Consider the following 24,248-nt stretch of genomic DNA (forward strand, 5'->3'; position numbering starts at 1 on the left):
GAATTTCTTTAAAGTGCTCGGCAATCGCATGCTTAATTTCATTTCTGTTAGACGTGACGTTTTCACCTATAGCTAGTTGGCGGATTTCTTTTTGACATGCGTATCTTTTTTCATCTGAGAGAGCCCGCTTGGTTGGCATTTCTCCCGCCCACAGCTTCTCGGACCTTGATCTCACTACTGCCGCCTTGTACTTCTCCGAATCTATCCGTTCAAGTTCAGTTTTCACTTCCTTTATTCCTCTAACACACAGACCAGGTTCGACATTCTCCATACTAACAAAAAACTGCAGTTGCTGGCGAAGCTTTGTCTCTGCTTCTTTCTGATTGCGTCGAATTGCACTACTTCTTTCAATAGCCATTGTTTTTACTTTCTGCTTAAAATCTTCCCAACGAATGGCGTAACATTCTGGCTCGCTTGCAGTCAAATTTTTCAGTTCTTTCGTTACAGCGTCGACAAAAGCTTCGTCATCCAACAGCTGCGCATTCATTTTCCACAAGTCCCAGCTAAAGATTCGTTTCCTCTGCGTCTTTCCAAAGGCGGCCGTTACCAAGCAGTGATCGCTGTATGCGATGGGTTTCACTTCGTACTCGCTACACATTGGTATCAATTCGGCAGAGACATATAATCTGTCTAACCTTGCATGGCTGTCTTGCTGGAAGTGTGTAAACTGCGGACGAGTACCGCTGGCGAAAACGCTACCAATGTCTTCAAGGTCATATTCGTGCACAAGTGTATTAAGAAATTCTGCACTCTTGTCACGAACACGCGAATGTTTTGCGCGGTCATCAACATTGCAAACAGTTAAAATCGCCTAGCAGTATTATCACTTTCTGACAGTTTAGGTACGCCTCAAGCCTTTCAAAGAATGCCCGCCGTTCCATGTCAATATTCGGCGCGTATACACAGATGACGCGACACTCCAATTCGCCAAAGACGATATCAGCGATTAAGAGGCGTCCACTGTCACATGAAAATACTGACTTCACGCAGATTCCAAAGTTGTTGCGTATGAATATGGCGCAACCACCTGATCCACCAATCGCGTGAGAAATACACACATCGAAATGAGAACGAAAATTGGACACCATTCGGTCGGTGAGCTCCTGGCTCTCAATTTTTGTCTCTTGGATTCCCACTATATGTAAGTCATTATCTAAGAGAAGGCGACTAAGCTGACATTGTCGTCGTCTTGCTCCAAGGCCCCGTACGTTTAAAGTCGCTACCCGTAGCGCTCTTTCGATATTAACCGCCATGGCTACACGGTAGAATGGTGCCCATTACAATAGCCCAAGGGTCTGTGGTCATCATACTGTGGCGATAAGCGCGTCGAAGGCCAGGAAAAAAAAATAAAACTCTAACCAACAAAAAAGGACAGTCCAAGTAAACTTGGCACCTCTTTCCAAGCCCGAACACGAAAAACGAACCGCTCATGATGAGGGCCATGGCGTTTACGGAAACCCCTCCCAACCCACCTTAGCTAGACAAACTAAATTTACGGGGGCGGTTTACCCGCCTGCCGCGAATCGACCGGAATGTTCGGTCGCGGCTTCAAGGTAGACCTCCGCATACCTGGGGCTTTGGTGGGTGGCTCGTCTCCGCCCCCGCCGTCCTCCTTCGTCCCAACGCTAAGGATCTTGTCGTGTGGTCGTTTCCCCGCCAGCAGGCTGGCTGAAGCGCTAAGGATGTCCATAACCTCGGGTTCTGAGGTGCTGGGAGCCGCTTCATAATCAACTGAGGTTTTCAGCTCGGCGCTCGGAGCTGTCGAAGAATCCTGCGAAGGCGGTTGATGCTGCTCTGCAGTAACCGCTTCGGTTCCGGGTTGCTCCTGCTGCGGCAGTGGAATCACCGTATTTTCGGCAACCTCCGTTCTTGCACTTGCCACCGATGCTGCATCGTCCATGTCCGCCTCGTCCATGAGCAGGTTTGAGGCGTCGTCGGTGGTTGTCAGTCCTGTTACGCTGGCATACGTCCGCTCGCACTGGCTGCTCTCATGACCGAAGCGTCGGCACGCACTGCACTTGGGGATGCGGCAGTCGCGACGAATGTGGCCCGTGCCACGGCACCGAAGGCAGAGCGGAGCCCTGCCTGGCACGACCACGAGGGCCAACTCTCCGGCGACGCTCACCTGGTGCGGCAGGTCGTCCAACTTTACGCCCGGCTTCAACTTCAAGGTGACCAGTCTGGTAGTTGAGCCCTTATCTGCTAGGCCGTGCACCCGCCACCGCTCTCGGCCGACGTCTGTGACCTTCCCGTACGGCTCGAAGGCAAACCGTACGTCGTCGTCGGGCACGCTGTGCAGCAACCAATGCACTTTCATGCGAACGTCCTGGTTGGCAGGATCAATTACGATACAGCGGCACTTTTTCACCAGCAGCTCACCCATGCCGACAATCTTTTTCACCGCATCTTCGTCCTTGAAAGTCACCGCCCACACATGGCTCATGCGGTAGGCTCCGAGGGCAATCACTTCCGGCAGGAGCGATAACTCGGCGAGCGCATCGCGAAAATCTTCTGCCCGATACGGGCGGGCCCTAACATCACAGTGTAGAAAAACGGTGTTCAAAACAAAACGCCCTGTTGGCAAACTAGGCAAAACAACTTGGTACTCATTGTCTGAAGCAATATTCCTGTTACCGCGGCCCTGCTGGGCCGCTGAAGCCGCTCCTACGGAGCCCATGACACACACGTCCGTCACGCTCGGTGGCCGGAAATGGAATCAGCTAGCAGGCCAGAACTATTCCAGGGATCAAGGTAAGCCATGCCATTCGTGTTTCTGCTATACACACACTACGGCTTCGTGGACGACTCAGGTAAAAGTGGCAGTGCCTCCACCATCGACGTTAAACTGCGTTGAGAGCAATAGAAAAAAAACACAACGTGGCCTGCGCAGGGATTGAACCTACGACCTTCGCGTTATTAGCACGACGCTCTAACCAACTGAGCTAGCAGGCCAGAACTATTCCAGGGATCAAGGTAACCGATGCCATTCGTGTTTCTGCTATGCACACACTACGGCTGCGTGGACGACTCAGGTAAAAGTGGCAGTGCCTCCACCATCGACGTTAAACTGCGTTGAGAGCAATAGAAAAAAAACCAGAACGTGGCCTGCGCAGGGATTGAACCTACGACCTTCGCGTTATTAGCACGACGCTCTAACCAACTGAGCTAGGAGGCCTTTTTTTTTTCTTTATTACCGACTTGGCCGGGCAAACAAAACAAAAATACAATGACATGACAATAAAAGCACAGGTCAGTTTCTAGCTAGTGCACGATGATAAAATGGGTTAAATGATTTTAGTTGGTCGAGGACAGGCAGCCACTCAGGCTGAGGAGCTTGCTGTCCGAAAACTTCCTGAGTATTTTTTTTTCTTTATTGCCTGGCTTTGACACAGAAAAATTCAAAAACAAACAATTAACAAAAGACAATAAACGCTATGTACACACGACTCGTGATCAGCCAGCATGAGTCTGGCATCGTCAATTTAAAATTCACTCAAAGTACAGAGCGGCTCTAGTCTTGAGAGCCACTCCGGAGGCTCCGCAGCGGCTTTCTGAATGGCCAGAAACATGTGCGTGCTTTCGTGAAAGTAAATCCTGGCAGGTCTTGCGTCTGGGTCACAATGACAGCCTGCATTCTGGAGCGCCATATACAGTGGAGGCCTGTCAGCATTATTAAGTCAAAAGGCACCCCATCCTCATTTTCAACGCATAAGTACCGGATGCCATATGGGTCTAGTGGAAATTCTTTCTTTAGGGTAGGCTGCAATACATCCCAAAAATAAACCCCTTCCCAACAGTGTAAAAATACATGGTCTATTGTTTCCGGCTTTCTGCAAATTAAACAGTGAGATCCCCAGGGTAAAAATAATTCCTTTCCCTCTAAAAATTTTTTAACCGGTAAGGTACCGGTGTGCAGCTTAAAAAAGAAGGTTTTTGTTCCAGGCGGCACCTGCATCTTTTTCACTCTCTTTAAAACATCTTTGCCTGGGCCTCCACTGTACAAGGCCCTGTACAAGGGCACTGGGAAAACTACATCGCACAAAGCACGGTACAGTTGCTTTCGTTTCACACTGGACAGAAAGTCATTTGAAAACCGCGCGGCAAGAAACCTTACACTTTCAACAATTTCCCGGTAAAAACCGCTGACCCTACTGTACACTTCAGCACTTCCGACTACATACCCCGGCAGCAGACGCTGCAGCCTAACTTGGCATACGGTACGCAAAAACGGGTCTCTTGTGTCCCGAAAAAAACAAAAAACGATTGACCAACTGTCGCAAAAACAAATGGCCTAATCCCAGACCGCCGTCTTTTACCCGTCGGAACAGGTTGGTCCGGCTGCAGCGCTCCCATTCAGACGACCAGATAAATACGGCGAAAATTCGGTGTAACTTTTAAATACTTAACCGTGAACAGTGCAACACCTGCATTACGTACCAGAGCCTGCTGATAAAGAACAAGTTGCAAACAGTGGCTCTGGCGAAAATCGACAAGGTCGTTCCTTTCCACTTCTCCGCTCTCTCCCGTATCTCCTTGACCTGTACAGTCCAATAATGTTCACTGTCACGGTAAGCATCGAGCGGAACGCCCAAGTACTTATCTGGCGTTGTCGTTCACGGAACACTAGCAAACCGTTCAGGCGTAGATGCCCACCTTCCATGCCAAAGCCCGAGGCACTTCGACCAGTTAACCCCGCTGCCTGTAGCTTGGCTGAAATCCCGTACACATTGAACAGCCTCGCTTATGCCTCTCATGTCAACGGCAAACACAGCAATGTCATCTGCATACGCCAAGAGCTTTACTTCGGCTGCTTGTAAAGTGAATCCGTTAATACTCCTGTTTTTCATAATCTTTAAACAAAGGGTCTCCACATAAATACAAAATAAAAGGGGGCTGAGGGGACAGCCCTGGCGCACCGAACGCTGCACTCTAATGGGGGCCCCCAGACTCTTGTTAACGATCAATCTCGTCGTGCAGTTCCGGTACGCCAGGGCCACACCCTCGCTGATAACAGAACCAACATTAGCATGGCCTAATACTGAAAACAAAAGTTCATGGGCAACGCAGTCAAAAGCCTTTTCTAAATCTATCTGGAGTATAGCTAACTGATCATTGGTGTCATCACAACATTCTAATACACTGCGCGCAATGTGAATATTCGTAAAAATGGACCGTCCTTTAATCCCGCAGGTCTGGTGCGGACCAACTAATAAATGGATCACGGTCTGCAACCTTCGCGCCAAAACCTTCATGTAAATTTTGTACTCGACGTTAGTGAGTGCTATGGGTCGGTATGCGGCTACCAGTCGTAATCTGTCTATGTCGTCCGTTTTCGGAATCAGCACAGTATGGGACGAGCCATAGGACGGAGGCAGTGATTTTAGTTTAAAGGCTTCATTAAAGATGACCGTCAAGACCGGGGAAATTATATGTTTAAATTCTTTGTAGAATGCCGCGCTGAACCCGTCCGGTCCAGGCGACTTACCTGGGTTTAAACTGTCTATTGCTTGCTCGACTTCCAATTGAGTTATCTCCTGCTCTAATCTGTCTTTAGTTTCGTCGTCCAGACGCGGCATCTCGGCCAGAAACGCCTCCTTAAAAGTGATAACATCTACCGGATGCAATGCGAAGAGCGCCTGGTAATGCTTTGATATGATCGATGTCCGTTTTTGCAACACCTCTCCATTCTATTTCGTTTATGTGATTTCTTTCGGCACGGGCCTTTTCTAAACCAAGCGCTCGTTTCGTTGGCGCTTCCCCTGCTGCCATGTCTTCTGCCCTTGCCCTCACCAGCGCTCCCCGATAACGTTCTTCTTCGATAAGCTGTAACTTTTGTTTGGTTTTTCTTATGTCTTCTATTCATTTACCAGGCGCTCGTCATTCCTGTTTTGTCATCTTCTGAAGCAGTGCCTTTAGCTCCATTTCCTGCTTTTTCCCCTCATGACGTATACAGGTGGCTCTTTCTATGGCTTTTAATTTTAAAGTTTCTTTAGTGAGCTCCCACTACTGCCAAATCCTCATGTTGCTACTTGGTTCTATTTTTGCTATTTCTTCCCTTACAGCTCGGTTATAAAATTCATCCTGAAGTAGCTTCTCGTTTAGCTTCCACATTTCCCACGAAAAACCATTCCCCTTCTTAACGATTCCTATGCAACATTGAACTAAACAGTCGTCAGAAAATGAAACCGGCACAACTCCATAACTATTGCATTTAGGTACAGTATCAGCGGATGCATAAATGCGGTCTAGCCATGCGTGACTTGAGCCCTCGAATCGTGTGTACTTTACAGCACGCGCTCCTTCAAGACACTCAGCCACATCCTCGAGGTTGCAGTTCAGAATCATTCGCAACAACACTTGAGTGCTCTTATCTCGGAAATTTCGGACGCTTGTCTTGTCGCGCGCACTAAGGACACAGTTGTAATCGCCCATAACAATGAGCTGCCTGTCCGTGCGAAGCCGTTCTTCGACACTTTCAAAAAACGCTGCTCGGCCATCGACCGCATTAGGAGCGTACAGACAAACAATGCGCCAGTCAGTGTTGCACAGCGAAAAATCTATGGACACGTATCGACCCGACAAACACGAATGATGACCGTGTACCTCTAGTCCCGGCAACTTCTTGACAAACAGAATACAACCAGCCGATGTGCCCACCGCATGGCTGACAACGGCAAAATATCTAGACGTGAAACGTCGCACCATGCTCCCGGTCTCTTCCTCACCATCGACTTTAGTTTCCTGCACTGCTAATATATCAATATTTTGCTCCGTTATAAGTCGGTACAGCTGGCTTTGTTTTCTTTTGCCTGCCAGGCCTCTGACATTTAAGGTGGCGACTTTGAACGGAGTTGCAGAAGCCATTTCAACTTAAGAAGAAGGGACCGAAAGCATGGTGCTTACCTCCCGCGCCCGGCATGTCGCTAGACGATGCCGTCGCCGCCGGTGTCATCCGGCGCGAGCACATGGACCTGGTCAGGCGGCGCCTTGTCGCCGCCACGCTTGTCAGTCGGGATGTTTGGGCGCCGCCGCAGGCTGGGCCGTCGCGCTTGCGGCGTCTTTGCCGGCGGCGGTTCCTCCACGCTGGGCTCTGCTGCCTTCTCCCCGTCGGCCTTCGTCTCTGCGTGCGTACGCTTCGCTGGGGTGGTCACGCCGGTGCTCATACGGGCGTCGGTCTTCTCGTCGCGGTTCTCGCTGGCCGCCTTTGTTTCCGCTTCCACGTGCTCTGGGGGGCTCGGGTTATCTTTGGGCGTCTCCAGAGGCGTCAAAGGTTGGTCACAGATGGGCGACCCGCTATCCTTTGCGCCAGCCGCGTCGGTGTTGCTGGTCGAAACCGCAGGCTCAACCCCCGCCGTTTTGCCCGTGTCGTCGATGCCGCTCGCTGCTTCCTCCGCTTTGACGACGTCCATGAGCTCTGCGGAGTCACTCGCCGCTACACGCCCGGTAGCCGACGAGTAGGTGCGCACGCAGTCGGCCTCGGAGTGACCGTAGCGTCGGCACATCGAGCACCTGGGCACCTTGCAATCACGGCGCACGTGCCCCGCGCCGCCGCAGCGCAGACACTGCATCGGCCGCCCGGGCACCACCACGAGAGCCAACTCGCCAGCAACTCGAACCTGGTGGGGCAGGTCGTCTACCTTAATGCCTGGCTTCAGCTTTAGGAGCACGGTCCTCGTGGTGGACCCCTTCTCCTTCATGCCAGCGACGCGCCAACGCTCCCGGGTGACCTCGGTCACGTTGCCGAACGCCGCGAATGCCGTACGGATGTCCTCGTCGGTGACGCCGTGTAGCATCCAGTGGAGGCGCAGCTTTACCTGGTGGTCTTCTGGGTCAAAAACAATGCAGCGGCGTCCCTTGACTTCCAGCTCCTTCGTGGCGGCCAGTTTCTTTGCGGCGTCGGCGCTGCTGAAGGTCACAGCCCACACGTGGTTTATCTGGTACGGTCCCAACGCCACGACGTCGGGGAGCGCACCAACGTTGGCTAGGGCGTCCCTGAAGTCTTCGACCCTGTAGGGTCTCACACGCACGTCCCCGTGCAGAAAAACCGTGTTTAACACAACACGTCCGGTGGGCAGGGTAGGCAGAACGATCTCGTAGTCCTTATCAGCGTCGCTGGCAAACCTGTTTCCGCGGCCGGCAACGGCCGCTATCGCCGCTCCGTGGGAGCCCATGATTCTGCGTCCGTCACGCTCGGTGGCTGGAAGTAGAATGAACTTCCTGAGTATACATGATGCTCTCAATGAAATACTGATGAGCCGGATTCACAACAACATGTTCATGCCTGACATCCATTCGCGTACGCCATAGGCTGTGCATGCAGAGCAACATTAGCAGGTCGCAAGGCACTTCACCTGGCTCTGCACATGGTAGGAAGCGTATTCCAAAAGGAGTCAGGGGGAAATCTTTTTTCAGTGTGCGCTTCAACACATCCCAAAGAAAAACAGCGTCATGACAGTCGAGAAAGATATGTTCTATAGTTTCCACTTTCTTGCAAATAAGACACTCTACTGACCAAGGTACAAAAAGGCCTTTGCTTTGCAACCATGGCTTCACTGGGAGGGTTCCAGTATGCAATTGAAAAAAGAAAGAACGCACTGAAGGCTTCACCGGCATTCTTTTGACTCTTTTTAGCACATCCCTTTCGGGACCCAGAAGATAACCACTGCGATAAACAGGCGCTGGCAGAAACACATCAAGCAGGTCCTTGTACATCTTTTTTCTTGTTACAAAGGTTAGATACTCATGGGAAAATTTTGACCGAAGGATACGGACTGCTGCAACAACTTCTTGCAAAAAAGCACTTAACCCACTCCGCCCTGCAGACATAGATGACACAACATAATCAGGTAGTGATTCTGACAATCGCACTTGTATAACAGTTCGCAGAAAATCATTATCTTGACGCAAGAAAAAGAATCTAGTGACTATCTGTCTCAGAAATAAATTTTACAACCCTAGCCCCCCGTTCCGCACCTTGTGGAACAGATTGCATCGGCTGGTACGTTCCCATGTTGACGCCCAAATAAATGTTGCAAACACTCTGTGCAACCTTTGCACTGAAGTCCTTGGCAAAGTTAACGCTTGCAGAACGTAAAAAATCCTCGCTACTAAAAACATGTTGCACACCGTAGCTCTTCCGAACATGGAAAAGTTGTGACCGCCCCATTTGCTTCTCTGAGCTTTGACTCGTTCGGTTTCATGGGCCCAATATTCTTTGTGCTCTCTGTAGTTGGTTAGCGGCACGCCGAGGTACTTTCCTGGCGTGTCTACCCACTTCATTCGACAGAATACTTCTGGCGTGGCCTGCCACTTTCCATGCCAAAAACCAAAACATTTCTGCCAGCTTATCGCGCAGCCACTTGCATCAAGAAAATTTACGGCTTCTCTCACCACTTCTTGCACGCTTTCCTGGTCTCTGCAGAACACTGCTATATCATCTGCATATGCCAATACCTTCACTTCATTATGACAAAAGGCGTAACCTCGAATGTTTTGCGTAGTTAACAGCTTTAAACAAAAGGGCTCCAGGTAAAGTGCAAAAAGCAGTGGAGAAAGAGGGCAACCCTGCCTCACTGACGACAAGACAGGAATACTATTACTCAGGCGGTTATTAATTATGAACCTTGATGCACAGCCATCATTAACCATTTTCACGCCATCAGTGATGATACATCCTACATTCACATGTTCCAAAAGCACGAACAAAATTTCATGCACAACTTTATCAAACGCCTTATGCAGGTCCAGTTGCATCATGGCGACACGACCCTCCTTTGCATCACACATTCAAGGACACTTCTAGCTACGTGTATGTTAGTAAAAATGGATCTTTCTTTTATGCCGCAGGTCTGGTGTGGGCCAACAAGGGTTTTAATTACTGTTTGGAGTCGTCCGGCTAGCACTTTCATATAAATTTTGTAGTCTACGTTAGTTAAGCTTATTGGGCGGTAACACTCAACTGACTGCAACCTACTCGGGTCGTCCGATTTTGGGATCAACACCACGTGGGAAGTTCGAAAAGACGGCGGATTTAACTTTCTTTCGTAACACTCGCTTATTACGCGCTGTAATGCTATTGCCATTTCTGTTTTCAAAGCCTTGTAAAGTGCGGCACCGAGGCCGTCCGGCCCAGGCGACTTCTTCAAGCTCAGCTGCTGTATTGCAGCTTCGATTTCTGCTGCCGTTATGGGCTCCTCAAGTACCTGCGCCAGGTCCTCCTCGACTCTTGGCATTAGCGACAGGAATGCAGTTTTGTAATGTTCAACATCAGGCGTTTTAAGGCTGAACAAGTTTTGGTAATATTCCAGAAACGCCCTTTCAATCACCTCAGATTTGGAAGTTACGTAATTGCGATAACAAATTTCCTTTATCTCTTTCGAAACTGCATACTGTTTTTCGTCGCTGAGCGCCCTTTTTGTGGGCGTCTCCCCAAGCCAAAATCTTTCGCTGCGTGCCCTTATCACAGCACCTCGATATTTCGTTTCATCTATTAGTTCAAGCTTACTTTTGGACTCTTATTTCTTGTCTGTACAACCCCGGCTTGACGCCTTCCATGCTGAGCATGAAATCAAGCTCGGTACTAAGTTCCTTTTCTTGCTGTTTTTCTCTACGCTTTAAAACACATGCTCTTTCAATAGCGGCCACTTTCACGTCGCATTTAAATTGTTCCCATGTTTGTATAAAGTCTGTCTCTTTTTCTAACAAGCTTTTGACTGAGTCTTTTAGTTTCTTGCAAAACTCGTCATCGTCCAACAATGAGTCATTAAATTTCCATAATTCCCAACTAAACTTGACAGTCCTTTTCCTCTCCCCAAGTGTGATCACGACTAAAGAATCATCACTGAAGCTGACGTGCACAGTCTGGTACTGGGAACACAAGGGCACAACTTCAGAAGGAACATAAATTCTGTCCAGCCTTGCGTGACTAACGCCTTGGAAATGCGTGTACTGTGCTTGTTCTGAACCTTGCATTATAATGCCAATATCTTCCAATTCTGCTTCATTAATTATCTCAGACAGTAGCTCGGCACTCGTGTCCTGCAGGGTTTTGTTGCTTGTTCTATCTTCAGGTCTACACACGCAGTTGAAATCTCCAAGCAATAGTACACGCTTTTCTGTCAGCAGGAAAGGTTGAACACGGCGAAAAAAGGCATCTCGTTCGGGAATTCTATTAGGTGCATATACACACACAGCGCTCCACTCTACACCAGAAAAGTAAAGATCGCATGCTACAATCCGGCCACTTTCACAGGAAAATACAGTTTCCAAAGCGATTTTGCCGTTTCGAGTTAAAATCAGACACCCTCCCGACTTTCCTTTTGCATGGCACACGCAAACACTGAACTGTGCACGGTAAATTTCTGCCATCGCATCTGTCAACTCTTCGCTTTCAATTTTTGTCTCTTGAACAGCCAACAGATCGATTTCGTTTTCGAACAAGAGACGTTTAAGCTGATTTTGCCTCCTTCGCGCAGAAAGACCTCTCACGTTCGGTGTGGCAATACGCAAGCTAGATGTTAGTTGAGGCGCCATCTAAATGGTTGGGATTCGCCGCTCTCAAAGTGACATCGGTTTGCAGCTCACCTCATCAAAAATCCTTCCAGCTTGCAAAGTACGGCGGTGTCAGCACTGAACCCGATCGAAGACCGGGTTACCAACACGAAGACCCTGCAAGGCACCTCCGCTAAGGCGGAGGGGCAGCCGACGAAGTCCTACGATCAGGAGGGATGTTCGGCTTGGGCTTGTAGGCCGCACGTCGAACAGGAGGCGCTTTGGGAAGAGTTCCTCATGGTCCGTCCCGTCGTAGCTCGTCGCCTTGTCATCAACTTCGTCTTGCGCCCTCTTCGCTGGCAAAGTTGACGCCGCGGGCATCTCCGTGTCAACGTCCTTCTCGTCGGTCGATTCCAAAACCGTCTCAGCTGCACCTACCGCAGCATCATCTGCTTTTCCCGCGTCCGCCTCAGCTCTGGTGTCAGGCACAGGCGGTTCTTCTGAGTTGGCAGCCTCATGTTCCGTGGGAAGCGTTGCTTTTTCTGAGGCTATGCTTTTCGGTACTGCGTCTTCCCGACTCTCACGGGTCGCCTCTACTGCGTCGACTTCGTCCATAATATGCTCCTCAGTAGTATCCCTACGACCAGGACCAGCTACGGTAGCATATGTTCGCACGCACTGGGCGTCGTCGTGGCCGAAGCGACGACAGAGCCCGCAACGTGGCACACGGCACTCCCGACGTATGTGTCTTGTGCCGCGGCACCGGAGGCAGAGCGGAGCTCTGCCAGGAACGTGGACGAGTGCGACGTCCTCTCCAACACGCAGCTGGTGCGGTAAGTCCTCGATGGTAACGCCCACCTTCAGCTTCAATGTCACTGAGCGCGTAGTAGACGACTTGTCGACGCAGCCTTTGACTCTCCACTTGTCCCGAGTTGTGTCGGTCACTTTTCCAAAAGTCGCCAGAGCTGCCTTCACGTCGTCATCTTTCACGCCGTGTAGCATCCAGAACAGCTTCAGCCTGACGCCCTGGTTGCATGGGTCAATGACCACACTGCGGTGGTCCTTGACGTTGAACGCCTCCGCCTGTAGCATTTTGTTTTTTCCTTCTTCATTGCAGAATGTCATGGCCCAAACATGATTCATCTGATATGCCCCGAGGGCAACCACTTCCAGCAGCAATGACTGACGCTCAAGAGCGTCACGAAAGTTTTCAACACGGTATGGCCTGGCTTGGACGTCGCCATGCGAAAAAACAGTATGCAAAACGCTCGAACCTGTTGGCAAATGCGGCAAAATCAGATGGTAGCCCTCGCTCGGTTTGATCGTACTCCTGATACCGCGGCCCGGCTGGGCCGCTAAATCCGCTCCTTGGGAGCGCATGATACACACGTCCGTCACGCTCGGTGGCCGGAAGTAGAATCAGCTAGCAGGCCAGAACTATTCCACGAGTCAAGGTAACCCATGCCATTCGTGTTTCTGCTATGCACACACTACGGCTGCGTGGACCACTCAGGTAAAAGTGGCAGTGCCTCCACCATCGACGTTAAACTGCGTTGAGAGCAATAGAAAAAAAAACAGAACGTGGCCTGCGCAGGGATTGAACCTACGACCTTCGCGTTATTAGCACGACGCTCTAACCAACTGAGCTAGCAGGCCTTTTTTTTTCTTTATTGCCGTCTGTGACATCAAAACAAAAACGGTACAAATGATAAAAACATCAGTCTAACTTGGCTGACGTATCAGGGCTTAAAATCTTCTCAAAGCGACCAGTTCATCAAATACAGTAATCCATTCAGGTGGGTCAGCTTGTGCTCGGTAAATTTCTCTCAAGCTGGCAACACTTTCAATAAAGTTTTCGCGCACCGAGCGAACGTTAACATCCGCGTGTCGCACTTGCATCCGTGTCCTCCAGAGGCTGTGGAGGCCCAGAAGCATGATTAAGTCATACGGTACTCCTGCTTCATTCTGAACAGGCAAGAATCTGATGCCGTAGGGGTCCAGGGGAAAACCTTTTTTGACTGTTCGTTGGAGCACATCCCAATAGAAAATAGGGTCCCAACAGTCCAGAAATACATGTCCTACTGTCTCGGGTTTTTTGAATAATACAGTTTGTGGTCCATGGGACAAAAATTCCCTTTTCGTGCAGCCGCGTTTTAACAGAAAGTGTATTCGAGTGCAATTTAAAGAAAAAAGATTTCGTAGATGGGTTCACAGGCATATTTTTAACTCTCTTTAATACATCGTGCCCTGGGCCTCCACGATAAGGTAACCGGTAGATTGGGGTCGGTAACATGGTGTCCACCAGATCCTTATACAGCTTTTTCTTTGACACTTTAGATAAGTACTCAAGGGAAAATCGCACATGGAGCAGCCTAAAAGAGAGTACAACCTCTCGCGTGTAACCATTGACAGTGCCACACATATTCGCACAAGATGAGACGACAAATTCAGGAAGAAGTCTCTGCAACCACACTTGGATAACAGTCATAAGAAAATTATCCCTTTGATTTCGAAGAAAGAAAAAACGCGAAACAACTTGACGCAGAAATAAATGCACAAGGCCGAGGCCTCCTTTTTTCACTGAAAGAAACAGATTGGTAACACTGGTTCTCTCCCAGTTTGACGACCAAATGAAAACACCAAATACTCGATGCATCTTTTGAATACTGGCCCGAGATGCGCACAGCACATTCATCAAATATCATATTTTGGATACAAGGAAAAGATTTCAGACGGAGGCTCGCGCAAACATTGATAACTGCCTCCCTTTCCAGGCATCTGCTTTCTCCCTCGCCCTTGACATATCCTCATTCCAGTGTTCACTTGCATCGCGATAATGCACTAGGGGGACGCCGAGATATTGCGTCGGCAAAGACGACCATGGCATCCTGAAAAAGTGTTCAGGCATGGCTTCCCAGTCGCCATGCCAAAAGCAAGAGCTTTTGTCCCAGTTTATGAGACACCCCGTTTGTTTGCAAAATTTATCCACCGTGCTGATCACCTCGGTAATGCTGCCTCTGTCTGAACAGAATACCGCAATATCGTCCGCATAAGCAAGGATTTTGACGTGAGTCGACTGCAATCGAAAGCCCGTGATGCTCTCACTTCTGATGATAGCTAAGCACAATGGCTCCAAGTAGGCCGCAAACAGCAGAGGCGATAGCGGGCATCCCTGCCTTACCGACGAATGAACTGCTATCCTGTCTGTGAGGCCACCATTAACAATAATGCGCGTGGTGCAGTTTGCATATGCCATCTTGACACCTTCTGCAATAATACGTCCTACATTAGCGTGCTCCAAAATGCTGAAAATGACATCATGGGAAACGCGATCGAAGGCTTTTGCCAGATCTAGTTGCATCATTGCGATGCGGTCCCCGAGCACATCGCAACATTCCAGCACCGTCCCGTGCGACGTGCACATTTGTGGCGATACTCCTACCTTTGAGTCCGCAAGTCTGGTGCGGCCCAACCAATTTCGTAATTATGCTCTGCAATCTCTTTGCTAATACCTTCATGTACAATTTATAGTCCACGTTGGTGAGGCTTATCGGGCGATAGTTCCCCACCAACAACCTCTTTTCTGGGACATCTGATTTCGGAATCAATACTATGCACGACGTGGTGAATGAGAGTGGCACTTGTTTTCTTTCATAAGCTTCATCTAGAACTCTTAGCAGTAACTGAGCGACTGTGGACTTAATTGCTTTGTAAAATTCGGCCCCTATTCCATCAGGTCCTGGAGCTTTTCCCGCTTGCAGGTCTTCGATTGCACTCTCTATTTACGCCGCCGCGGTGGCTCAGCGGTTACGGTGCTCGGCTGCTGTCCCGCAAGACGCGGGTTCGATCCCGGCCGCGGCGGCTAGAATTTCTTTGGAGGAGAAATTCTAGAGGCCCGTGTACTGTGCGATGTCAGTGCACGTTAAAGAACCCCAGGTGGTCGAAATTTCCGGAGCCCTCCACTACGGCGTCTCTCATAGCCTGAGTCGCTTTGGGACGTTAAACCCCATAAACCAACCAACCAACCAATCTCTATTTCTTTTGCAGTTATGGGCTGCTCAAGACGCTCCTTTACTTCGTCCTGAAGTCTCGGCAGGAGAGGCAAAAAGTCAACCAGGAAGGCCTCATTCATGTCACGCGTATGTCCAATAAGCTCAATGTACTGCTCTTCAAATAGCTGCTTGATTGTAAAAGCGTCACTCGTGACTTCATCTCCGTTCCTTATCTGCCTGATTTCGTTTTGGCAAGCATAACGCTTTTCGTCACACAAAGCTCGCTTCGTCGGCGTTTCACCAGCCCACAGTTTCTGTGTCCTTGCGCGTATAACGGCAGCTTTATACCTTTCAGTGTCTAAGCGTTCGAGCAGGCTTTTCACCTCCCTTAGGTCCTTAGAAAACTTCCCAGGCTCGGAGCTTTCCATGCCTATTAAAAATTGCAGTTGTTCGCGAGCTGCTTTTTCTTCCTGTTTTTCTTCGTATCGCTTCAAGCAACTTTTTTCAATGGCCCTTCTTTTTATCCACTCCTTGAAATCTTTCCATTGAACCGCAACAACGCTGGGTCGCTCCTCAAGCAGCTTCTGCATTCCATCCGCAATATCAGTTACGAATTCCTCGTCCTCTAAGAGCTTTACATTAAATTTCCAGAGATTCCATTTAAATCTTGTCTTTCTTTGCTTTATGCCGAAACTTGCGATCACTAGGCAATGATCACTAAAAGCTACAGGTATAACTTTGCAACTCGTGCAACGAGAAACGAGATCTATGGCTTGCAAAAAAGAAAGAACTAAGGGATGCAGATTCGAAAATCTTTTTGAATGAAAACCTGACAGCCCATAACAAAAAGCTACTGTGGCTCATGAAAACTAAAGCTACCGAAAAGGAATACAAGTTTGCCTGGGTGAAAAATGGAAAACTGTTCGTGCGGCGCAACGCGCGTGATAAGATTATCAACATTACAACCATTGAAGACTTGGAGCTGATACGATAACCCATGACCAAAATGCACTTTAACAGATGGCCATTTAGAAATGATGGCTTGCTTTTCAGATCTGGATCATCCTCCAACTTTAGGCTATCACAGCACAGATTCTTTCAGGCGTTGCAAAGCTCAGAATAGCTCTAGTTTTTCCTTGTTTCATTTAAACGCTCGAAGTCTAAGAAATAAGAAAGAACCTGTTGATTTACTTTTAGAAACTTTTCGTCATGAATTTGATCTCTTGGCATTTACCGAAACCTGGTTCTCAAATGAACACGACGTCTTTAATTTTGAAGGTTACAAATCTACATCAGTATTTCGAACAAAGAAACGTGGCGGAGGCGTTACGATATACATAAAAAACAATCTTAACTTTAATGTCATCACAGAATATACTGCTATAAATTCTAGTTATGAAACGATCATGATAGGATGTGTCAACACAATATTTGTTATCATGTACCGGCCTCCCAATGGAACCGTAGGTGTGTTTTTGGATTTTCTTGAAAATGTACTAGAATACTGTGCAGACATTGGCAAGCATGTTGTTTTATGTGGAGACTTAAATATTGATTTTGCCTCTCCTCAGCCTAACAAACAAAAGCTTGAAGATATCCTCCTTTGCTTCGGATGTGAAAACCTGATTCATGTACCGACTAGAGTAACAGAAATATCTGCGTCCTTACTGGACCTGTGTTTTACAAATTATGATTTGAATGACCTAGAAGCTGGAGTGTTATCATATGAAATAAGTGATCACCTGCCAATATTTTTATTTCTGAAGCACATTAAAACTAGGGAACCTCAAAATAACACCCCTAAAACCATAAAATATAGGAATTTTTGTGCAGAAAAAGTAACACTTTTTCAGAACTTACTAGCAGAAACAAGCTGGGAACAAGTATATTCTTCAGCCGATCCTGTTCTAGCGTATGATGTCTTTGTCAGCGAAGTTAAAAAGCAATACGAACTTGCATTTCCTGTCGATGAATTTCGAAAAACAAAAAAGGCAAGGAAACCCTGGATAAACGCTGCCCTTGTTAGAAGAATAAAGAAACGTGACAAGATGTTCGCACTATTTATCAAAACCAGGGATCCAAATACTCTTACCCAGTTCAAAAAATTCAGAAATAAACTTAATTCTGATATCAAACGTTCGCGAGCCATGTATTACGAAAGCAAGTTCACTGAGATTTATAACAATCCCAAAAAAGTTTGGACCACCGTAAATAATTTGATGTCTAAGGGTGAGAGAAGGGACCTTACCGAATTGACAATTGAAGGTGTGCCTTGCACAGGGACCCCGCTGGCAAACAAATTTAATGATCACTTTTTAGCTGCTGGGGCTCCCAATCCCAACATAGACAATAATATTCAGCATAAAACACACATGAAATCAATATTCAGGGACTCGATTTTCCTGGTTCCTACAACTTCAGAAGAAATTTGTGCCATTATACGACAGCTAAGTAATAGTAAATCTTCTGGAATAGATGATCTCAGGGTCCAACCCATAAAATCAGTAGCACAGCATGTCAGCAGTCCGCTTTCTCACATATGTAATTTAATCCTTTCTACTGGGGTGTTCCCTCATGAGCTAAAGATTGCGAAAGTGTCAGTAATTTTTAAAGGGGGAAACGAAAACGACTTAAACAATTACCGACCAATATCGGTTTTGCCAGTCTTTTCAAAAATTATGGAGCAGGTTATTTACATTCGCTTAATAAATTTTTGTAAACAAGAAGGTATAATTGCAGAACAACAATATGGCTTTCAGAAAGACAAGTCCACTGAAAAAGCATTACTTAACACTAAAGATAAAATAATAAGCAACTTTGAGCAAAAATATCATACAATAGGACTTTTCCTTGACTTCAAGAAAGCGTTCGATTCCATCAAACACAATATATTGTTGCAAAAGTTATACAACTATGGAATCAGAGGAATCGCATTTGACTTAATAAAAAGTTACTTAGATAGTCGACAACAATACGTGCAGATAAACCAAGCAAAATCAGGTCTAGGAACAATAAAATACGGGGTCCCACAAGGCTCCATCTTAGGGCCCTTACTGTTCTTGTTTTATATTAATGACATTATCGATATTCCACTTACGCCAGATATAATCCTGTATGCAGACGATACTAATGTATTTTTTTCTGGAACAGACTTAGAAATGCTTGAAAGGCAAACAAACAGCTGGCTAAGCAACCTATCACAATGGCTTAACATTAATCAATTAGCCTTGAACACTAATAAAACAAAGTACATTATTTTCCGTCCCAGAAATAAAGCCATCAGTAGAGAACCTATTATACAATTTCGTGGGGAACACCTAGAACGAGTAAACTGTCACAAATTTCTGGGGGTTATTTTTCAAGAAAATCTGAGCTGGTCTTTGCACATAGAAAAAATACGAAAAGATATTTCCAGATCAATCGGAATTATCTTTAAAGTAAAGAACTTACTACCAATGTGGTTAAAAAAACAGTTGTATTATAGTCTAGTTTTTTCTCGTTTGCAATATTGTATTCTTGTCTGGGGAACTACGACAAAAACAAACATGGAAAACCTGCTTATACTACAAAAACGAGCCATACGATTAATAGAAAACTCTCCATATAGAGCCCCCTCAGCCCCACTTTTCGCAAAACATCAGATATTAACTATCACGAATATCATGAACAAAAGAGTAGCTTTGAAAATATATGATCAAATAAAAATGGACCCGGCTGGGTTCTCGCAAACTTTCTTCTTTAGAGACCACGACCATAACCTTCGGCATATTACCTGTAGAAAAGAACTAGTGCGTACGAACTACGGTACACAAACGCTAAATTATCGAATCGCTGATCTTCTAAATAAGTACCCGGGTATTATAGAAATCATTCACGACAGTCGTTCCATGAAAGCATTTAGCAAAAAGCTAACCCATTTCTTTTTGTGACATAGCAATGGCTTACTTTTTCTGCACATATCTGCCCTATAAAAAAAAAACAAAAAATCCATGTTCTATTAGAAAAGAAAACCTTACTTTGGCCGGCTTAGTTAAGCTCTTCATGCCTTTTGTTATGTTCAGGGACACCGATATTTGTATTTTATGTGCAATTCTGTGTAACAATGTTGACTGACGAATATACTTTTTGCAGCATTTCTTAATTGTGTGCCTTAAGTGAATATGTGCTGTTTTTCTTGTTTCTTCTTTTTTTTGTTTTCGTGTATAATGTTATATGCAATGTCTCTTTGGTGTTACGGTCTGTTTTCTTTGGTTAAACCTGCCCACTGCTCAGTTGTAGAGTGTAAAGGGGGCGGACGCTTCGTCAGGCAACTTTTGATTGCCTTTTTGTTCGCCTCCTCGGCAACCAAGTGTTGTTGAAATAAATCTGAATCTGAATCTGAATAAATTCTGTCCAACCTGGCATGACTATTACGTTGAAAATGAGTGAACTGAGGTCGATTCCCTTCGGTAAATATACTGCCAATATCCTCTAAGCTATTATCATAAGCCAGAGATTGAAGCAATTGAGCACTCTTATCATGCACAGGTGTACCCTTCACTAGATCATTAGCGGCACACACACAATTAAAATCTCCCAACAGCAATAACACTCGGTCGCAAACAAGGTAGGGCTCCAAACGGGTAAAGAGATCAAAACGCTCAGATTCAGCATTTGGAGCATACACACATGTAATGCGCCAACATAAATTGGAAAAAGAAAAATCTACAACAGTAAGCCGTCCACTAGGGCAAGAAAAAACCGACTCGATAGTGATGCCTAAATTATTTTGGACAAATAATACGCACCCACCCGCGTTGCCAACGGAATGGCAAACACAAACGTTAAAGGCTGCACGAAAGGTGGACACCATGCGATCAGTGGATTCCTCACTTTCGATCTTAGTCTCTTGGACTGCAACTATGTCAAGCGCGTTTTCAGCAAGCACGCGGTTAAGCTGGCACTGACGCCGTCGTGCACCAAGGCCTCTCACATTCAAAGTTGCTACATGTAAAGCTGTTTCTAGTTTCATCGCCATGCCCTATGAAAAGGAGACTTGAGTCCCACAGTACCCCTCATAGTCAGCCGAGCAGTGTTCGTAAACTCACTGTGCATGTACGGTGTCGCCTTTCCAGATATCCGAGTGCAGGCGTCGGGAACCCATGGGTAATTCCTTTGCCAGCAGTTCCAGATCCGCGCACACAGTCTGATGAGTACCACTCCTCACAAAAAAAAAAAACAAGGAAAAAAAGAAAAGCAAGAAAAAACACCACAAATGCACATTGCAGAACTACGGAGGCGGTTTCCCCGCCTGCCTTGTCTCGGCCATGACGTTCGGCCGCGGCTTGAACATCGGACGCCGGATTCCCGGGGTCTTCGACGGCGGTTCGTCGCTGCCACCATCAAGATGCGTCTTTTCGCCGGCGCTTTCCTCGCGGGAGCGTTTTCCAGCCGTTAGGGTGCCAGCCTCCTCACTGAAGTCCATGCCTTCGGTGTTGGCAGGTTCAGCGCTGTCCGGAGGTTCCGCCGCGGCTTCTGTCGCGCCCTTCGGCGCGCCATCGCCATCCTGTTGAAAGGCACTCTGAACTTGTACTACACTCGCCGGTACCTCACTTGACGTCGCCTTCTGCTTCGTCAAAACCGTAAGCGACGGCCCTTCCCTCGCTGCTGGTTGCCCGTCTGCACGGGCTGCATCTTCCGCATCAGCCTCGTCCATCAGCAACTCAGACGAGTCTACTCCTGCACCGGGGCCGGTAATGCTCGCGTAAGTGCGGGCACACTGTCCGTCTTCGTGGCCGAACCGTCGACAGGCTCCGCAACGCGGGACTCGGCATTTCTTACGGATGTGTCCCGCACTCCGACAGCGTAGGCACAACGGTGGTCTGCCCGGTACAACAACGAGCGCCAGCTCACCGCTAACGTTCAGCTGGTGCGGCAGGTCGTCCAGCTTCACGCCAGCTCTCAACTTCAACGTGACGAGTCTAGTAGTCGAGCCTTTTTCTGACATACCACTCACGCGCCAGCGCTCGCGGGCAACTTCCGTCACTTTTCCGTACGGCGCAAAGGCAGCCCGTACATCCTCGTCGGGCACGTTGCGTAGCAGCCAGTGAAGTTTCAGTCGCACGTCTTGGTTGGCCGGGTCAATCACCAAGCAGCGGCCTTTTTTCACTGCCAGCTCACCGACACTAATAATCTTGGTCACCGCTTCAGCATCCTTGAAAGTGACGGCCCAGGCGTGGCTCATCCGATATGCCCCCATTGCGATAACATCGCGGAGCAGCGACTGCTCTGCTAAAGCGTCGCGGAAATTTTCCACCCGGTACGGGCGGGCCCTGATATCGGCGTGCAAAAAAAACCGTATTCAAAACGAACCGACCTGTAGGCAGTGCTGGCAAAACAACCTGGTAAGTATTTTCCTGTTGACTGGCCCTGTCACCGCGGCCTGACACGGCCGCTGAAGCCGCTCCATCGGAGCCCTGCATCCTGCGTCCGTTCACTGGCGTGGCCGGAAGCAGAATCCACTGAGCTAGCAGGCCAGAACTATTCCAGGAGTCGAGGTAACCCATGCCATTCGTGTTTCTGCTATGCACACACTACGGCTGCGTGGACCACTCAGGTAAAAGTGGCAGTGCCTGCAACATCGACGTTAAACTGCGTTGAGAGCAATAGAAAAAAAAATGGCTGAGGCTTAACTTGGTTAAGCCTGGAGAATGCGAAGCATCATCGTGTCGCGTGATTTGGAGGCGCACAACCACAGCGACGGCGCGAGGTGGGCCCCCGTTTCTCCACTGTCGTGACGTCATTGTGTCACGTGGTGTGACGTCATGTATCACGTGATTTGGAGGCGCATAAACACGGTGAAGGGCTGAAGTGGTAGCTAAAGTAGTATGCTTCGCATAAAACAGAACGTGGCCTGCGCAGGGATTGAACTTACGACCTTCGCGTTATTAGCACGACGCTCTAACCAACTTAGCTAGCAGGCCAGAACTATTCCAGGGATCAAGGTAACCCATGCCATTCGTGTTTCTGCTATGCACACACTACGGCTGCGTGGACCACTCAGGTAAAAGTGGCAGTTCCTCCACCATCGACGTTAAACTGCGTTGAGAGCAATAGAAAAAAAAACAGAACGGGGCCTGCGCAGGGATTGATCCTAAGACCTCCGCCTTATTAGCACGACGCTCTAACCAACTGAGCTAGCAGGCTTTTTTTTTTATTGCCTGTTTTGACAACGATAACAAACAATCACACAAACAAACCGCTAAAACGCGTGAACCGGCCTACGGTCAACGTGGTTGTTTAAAACTTCTTGAGGGCTGCAAGCTCATCCAGCACGCCAAGCCATTCGGGTAGCTCCGATTGGGCTCGGTAGCATTCCCGCACACGCACAACACTTTCAATGAAATTTTCTCTCACAGGTCGAATGTTTACATCGGCATTTCGCACTGACATCCTGGTTTTCCATATGCTGTGGAGGCCCAGTAGCATGATGAGATCATAAGGAACATCTCGGTCATCGTCTACCGCTAAGAACCGGATTCCGTACGGCGTGATTGGCAGGTCTTTCTTTATTGTTCTTTGTAGAATGTCCCAATGGAATACCGGATCCCAACATTCTATAAACACATGCTCGACTGTCTCAGGCTTTTTGCAGAGCATACAGTTAACCGTCCATGGCACAAAAATGCCCTTTTGTTCTAGCCAGGTTTTAACTGGCAGAGTGTTAGTATGGAGTTTGAAGAAAAAACTTTTCACGTTAGGATTTACTGGCATACGTTTCACCCTTTTCAGAACATCTTGCCCTGGGCCTCAGCAACCAAGCTGTCGATACACTGGTGCAAGCAGCATGACATCCAACAAATCTTTATACAGTTTCTTTCTCGACACATAACTTAAATAATCTAAAGAAAAGCGCACTTTCAGCATGTTAAAAGCCGTTACAACTTCGCCCCAAAATCCTCTTACGGCTGTCGTTCTTTTATCAGAACAGGACACCAAAAACTCAGGCAAAGCATTGCGCAGGCGCACTTGCACAAAAGTACACAAAAAGGGATCATTCTGGTCTCGCAGAAAAATAAAACGCGACACAATCTGTCTGATAAACAAATTCACAAGCCCCACTCCCCCTTTTCGAACGGAAAGAAACAGATTTGTCCAACTCGTACGTTCCCATGTGCTTCCCCACACGAAAACAGCAAATATTCGATGTATTTTCTGTATGGTTACGCGCGACATGAACAATACCTGCAAGACATACCACACTTTTGCAACCAAGAAAAGGTTGCAAACAGTTGCTCGTGTGAACATAGATAGGTGCCGGCCGTTCCATGCTTGCGTTTTCCTTCTGAGATTCTCTATTTCCCTATTCCAGTATTCCTCAGTGTCATTGTATTGGTCAAGTGGTACACCCAAGTACTTTGAGGGCAGCGCTGTCCATCGCACATTGGCAAACACTTCAGGCTTTTGATCCCACGCCCCGTGCCAGAATCCAGATGATTTCTCCCAGTTCACACGGCATCCCGTTTTAGCGCAGAAATCAGCCACCACTCTAACAGTTTCTTGAACGCTTTCTTTGTCTCTACAGAAAATAGCGACATCATCTGCGCACACAAGCATTTTTACCTCCGTTGCTTCCAGCGCGAAACCGCGTATCCTCTCGTTCTGTATCATGCTCAAGCATAACGGCTCTAGGTATAAAGCAAAAAGCAACGGGGATAATGGACAGCCCTGCCTCACAGACGATTTCACTGGCACTCTTTCGGTGAGATTCTTATTTATAATAATTCG

The 24,248-nt window shown here is 47.7% G+C and overlaps 1 protein-coding gene, 2 non-coding genes and 1 pseudogene across 3 annotated transcripts; all 4 read right to left on the minus strand.

Moving 5' to 3' along the window:
* Positions 1-1,307: 1,307 nt before the first annotated feature.
* On the minus strand, positions 1,308-2,700 carry LOC149346198 (uncharacterized). Its single transcript, XM_089585358.1, has one exon. It carries the CDS (start codon positions 2,675-2,677, stop codon positions 1,493-1,495), a length of 1,185 nt encoding a protein of 394 aa, XP_089441484.1. The 5' UTR covers positions 2,678-2,700; the 3' UTR covers positions 1,308-1,492.
* A 178-nt stretch (positions 2,701-2,878) lies between these two features.
* On the minus strand, positions 2,879-2,952 carry TRNAI-AAU (transfer RNA isoleucine (anticodon AAU)). The gene has a single exon. It is a non-coding gene; the product is annotated as a tRNA-Ile (tRNA).
* A 10,120-nt stretch (positions 2,953-13,072) lies between these two features.
* Positions 13,073-13,146, minus strand: TRNAI-AAU (transfer RNA isoleucine (anticodon AAU)). The gene has a single exon. It is a non-coding gene; the product is annotated as a tRNA-Ile (tRNA).
* A 9,614-nt stretch (positions 13,147-22,760) lies between these two features.
* LOC149346201 (uncharacterized) lies at positions 22,761-23,768 on the minus strand (annotated as a pseudogene).
* Positions 23,769-24,248: the final 480 nt, after the last annotated feature.

The sequence above is a fragment of the Amblyomma mixtum genome, chromosome 4 (genome assembly GCF_055824585.1).
Source record: "Amblyomma mixtum isolate Tamu chromosome 4, ASM5582458v1, whole genome shotgun sequence".
NCBI classification, from domain to species: Eukaryota; Metazoa; Arthropoda; class Arachnida; order Ixodida; family Ixodidae; genus Amblyomma; species Amblyomma mixtum.

Excerpts from the sequence above, each read along its gene's own strand:
- LOC149346198 (XM_089585358.1), bottom strand. The coding sequence starts at position 2,677 with ATGGGCTCCGTAGGAGCGGCTTCAGCGGCCCAGCAGGGCCGCGGTAAC.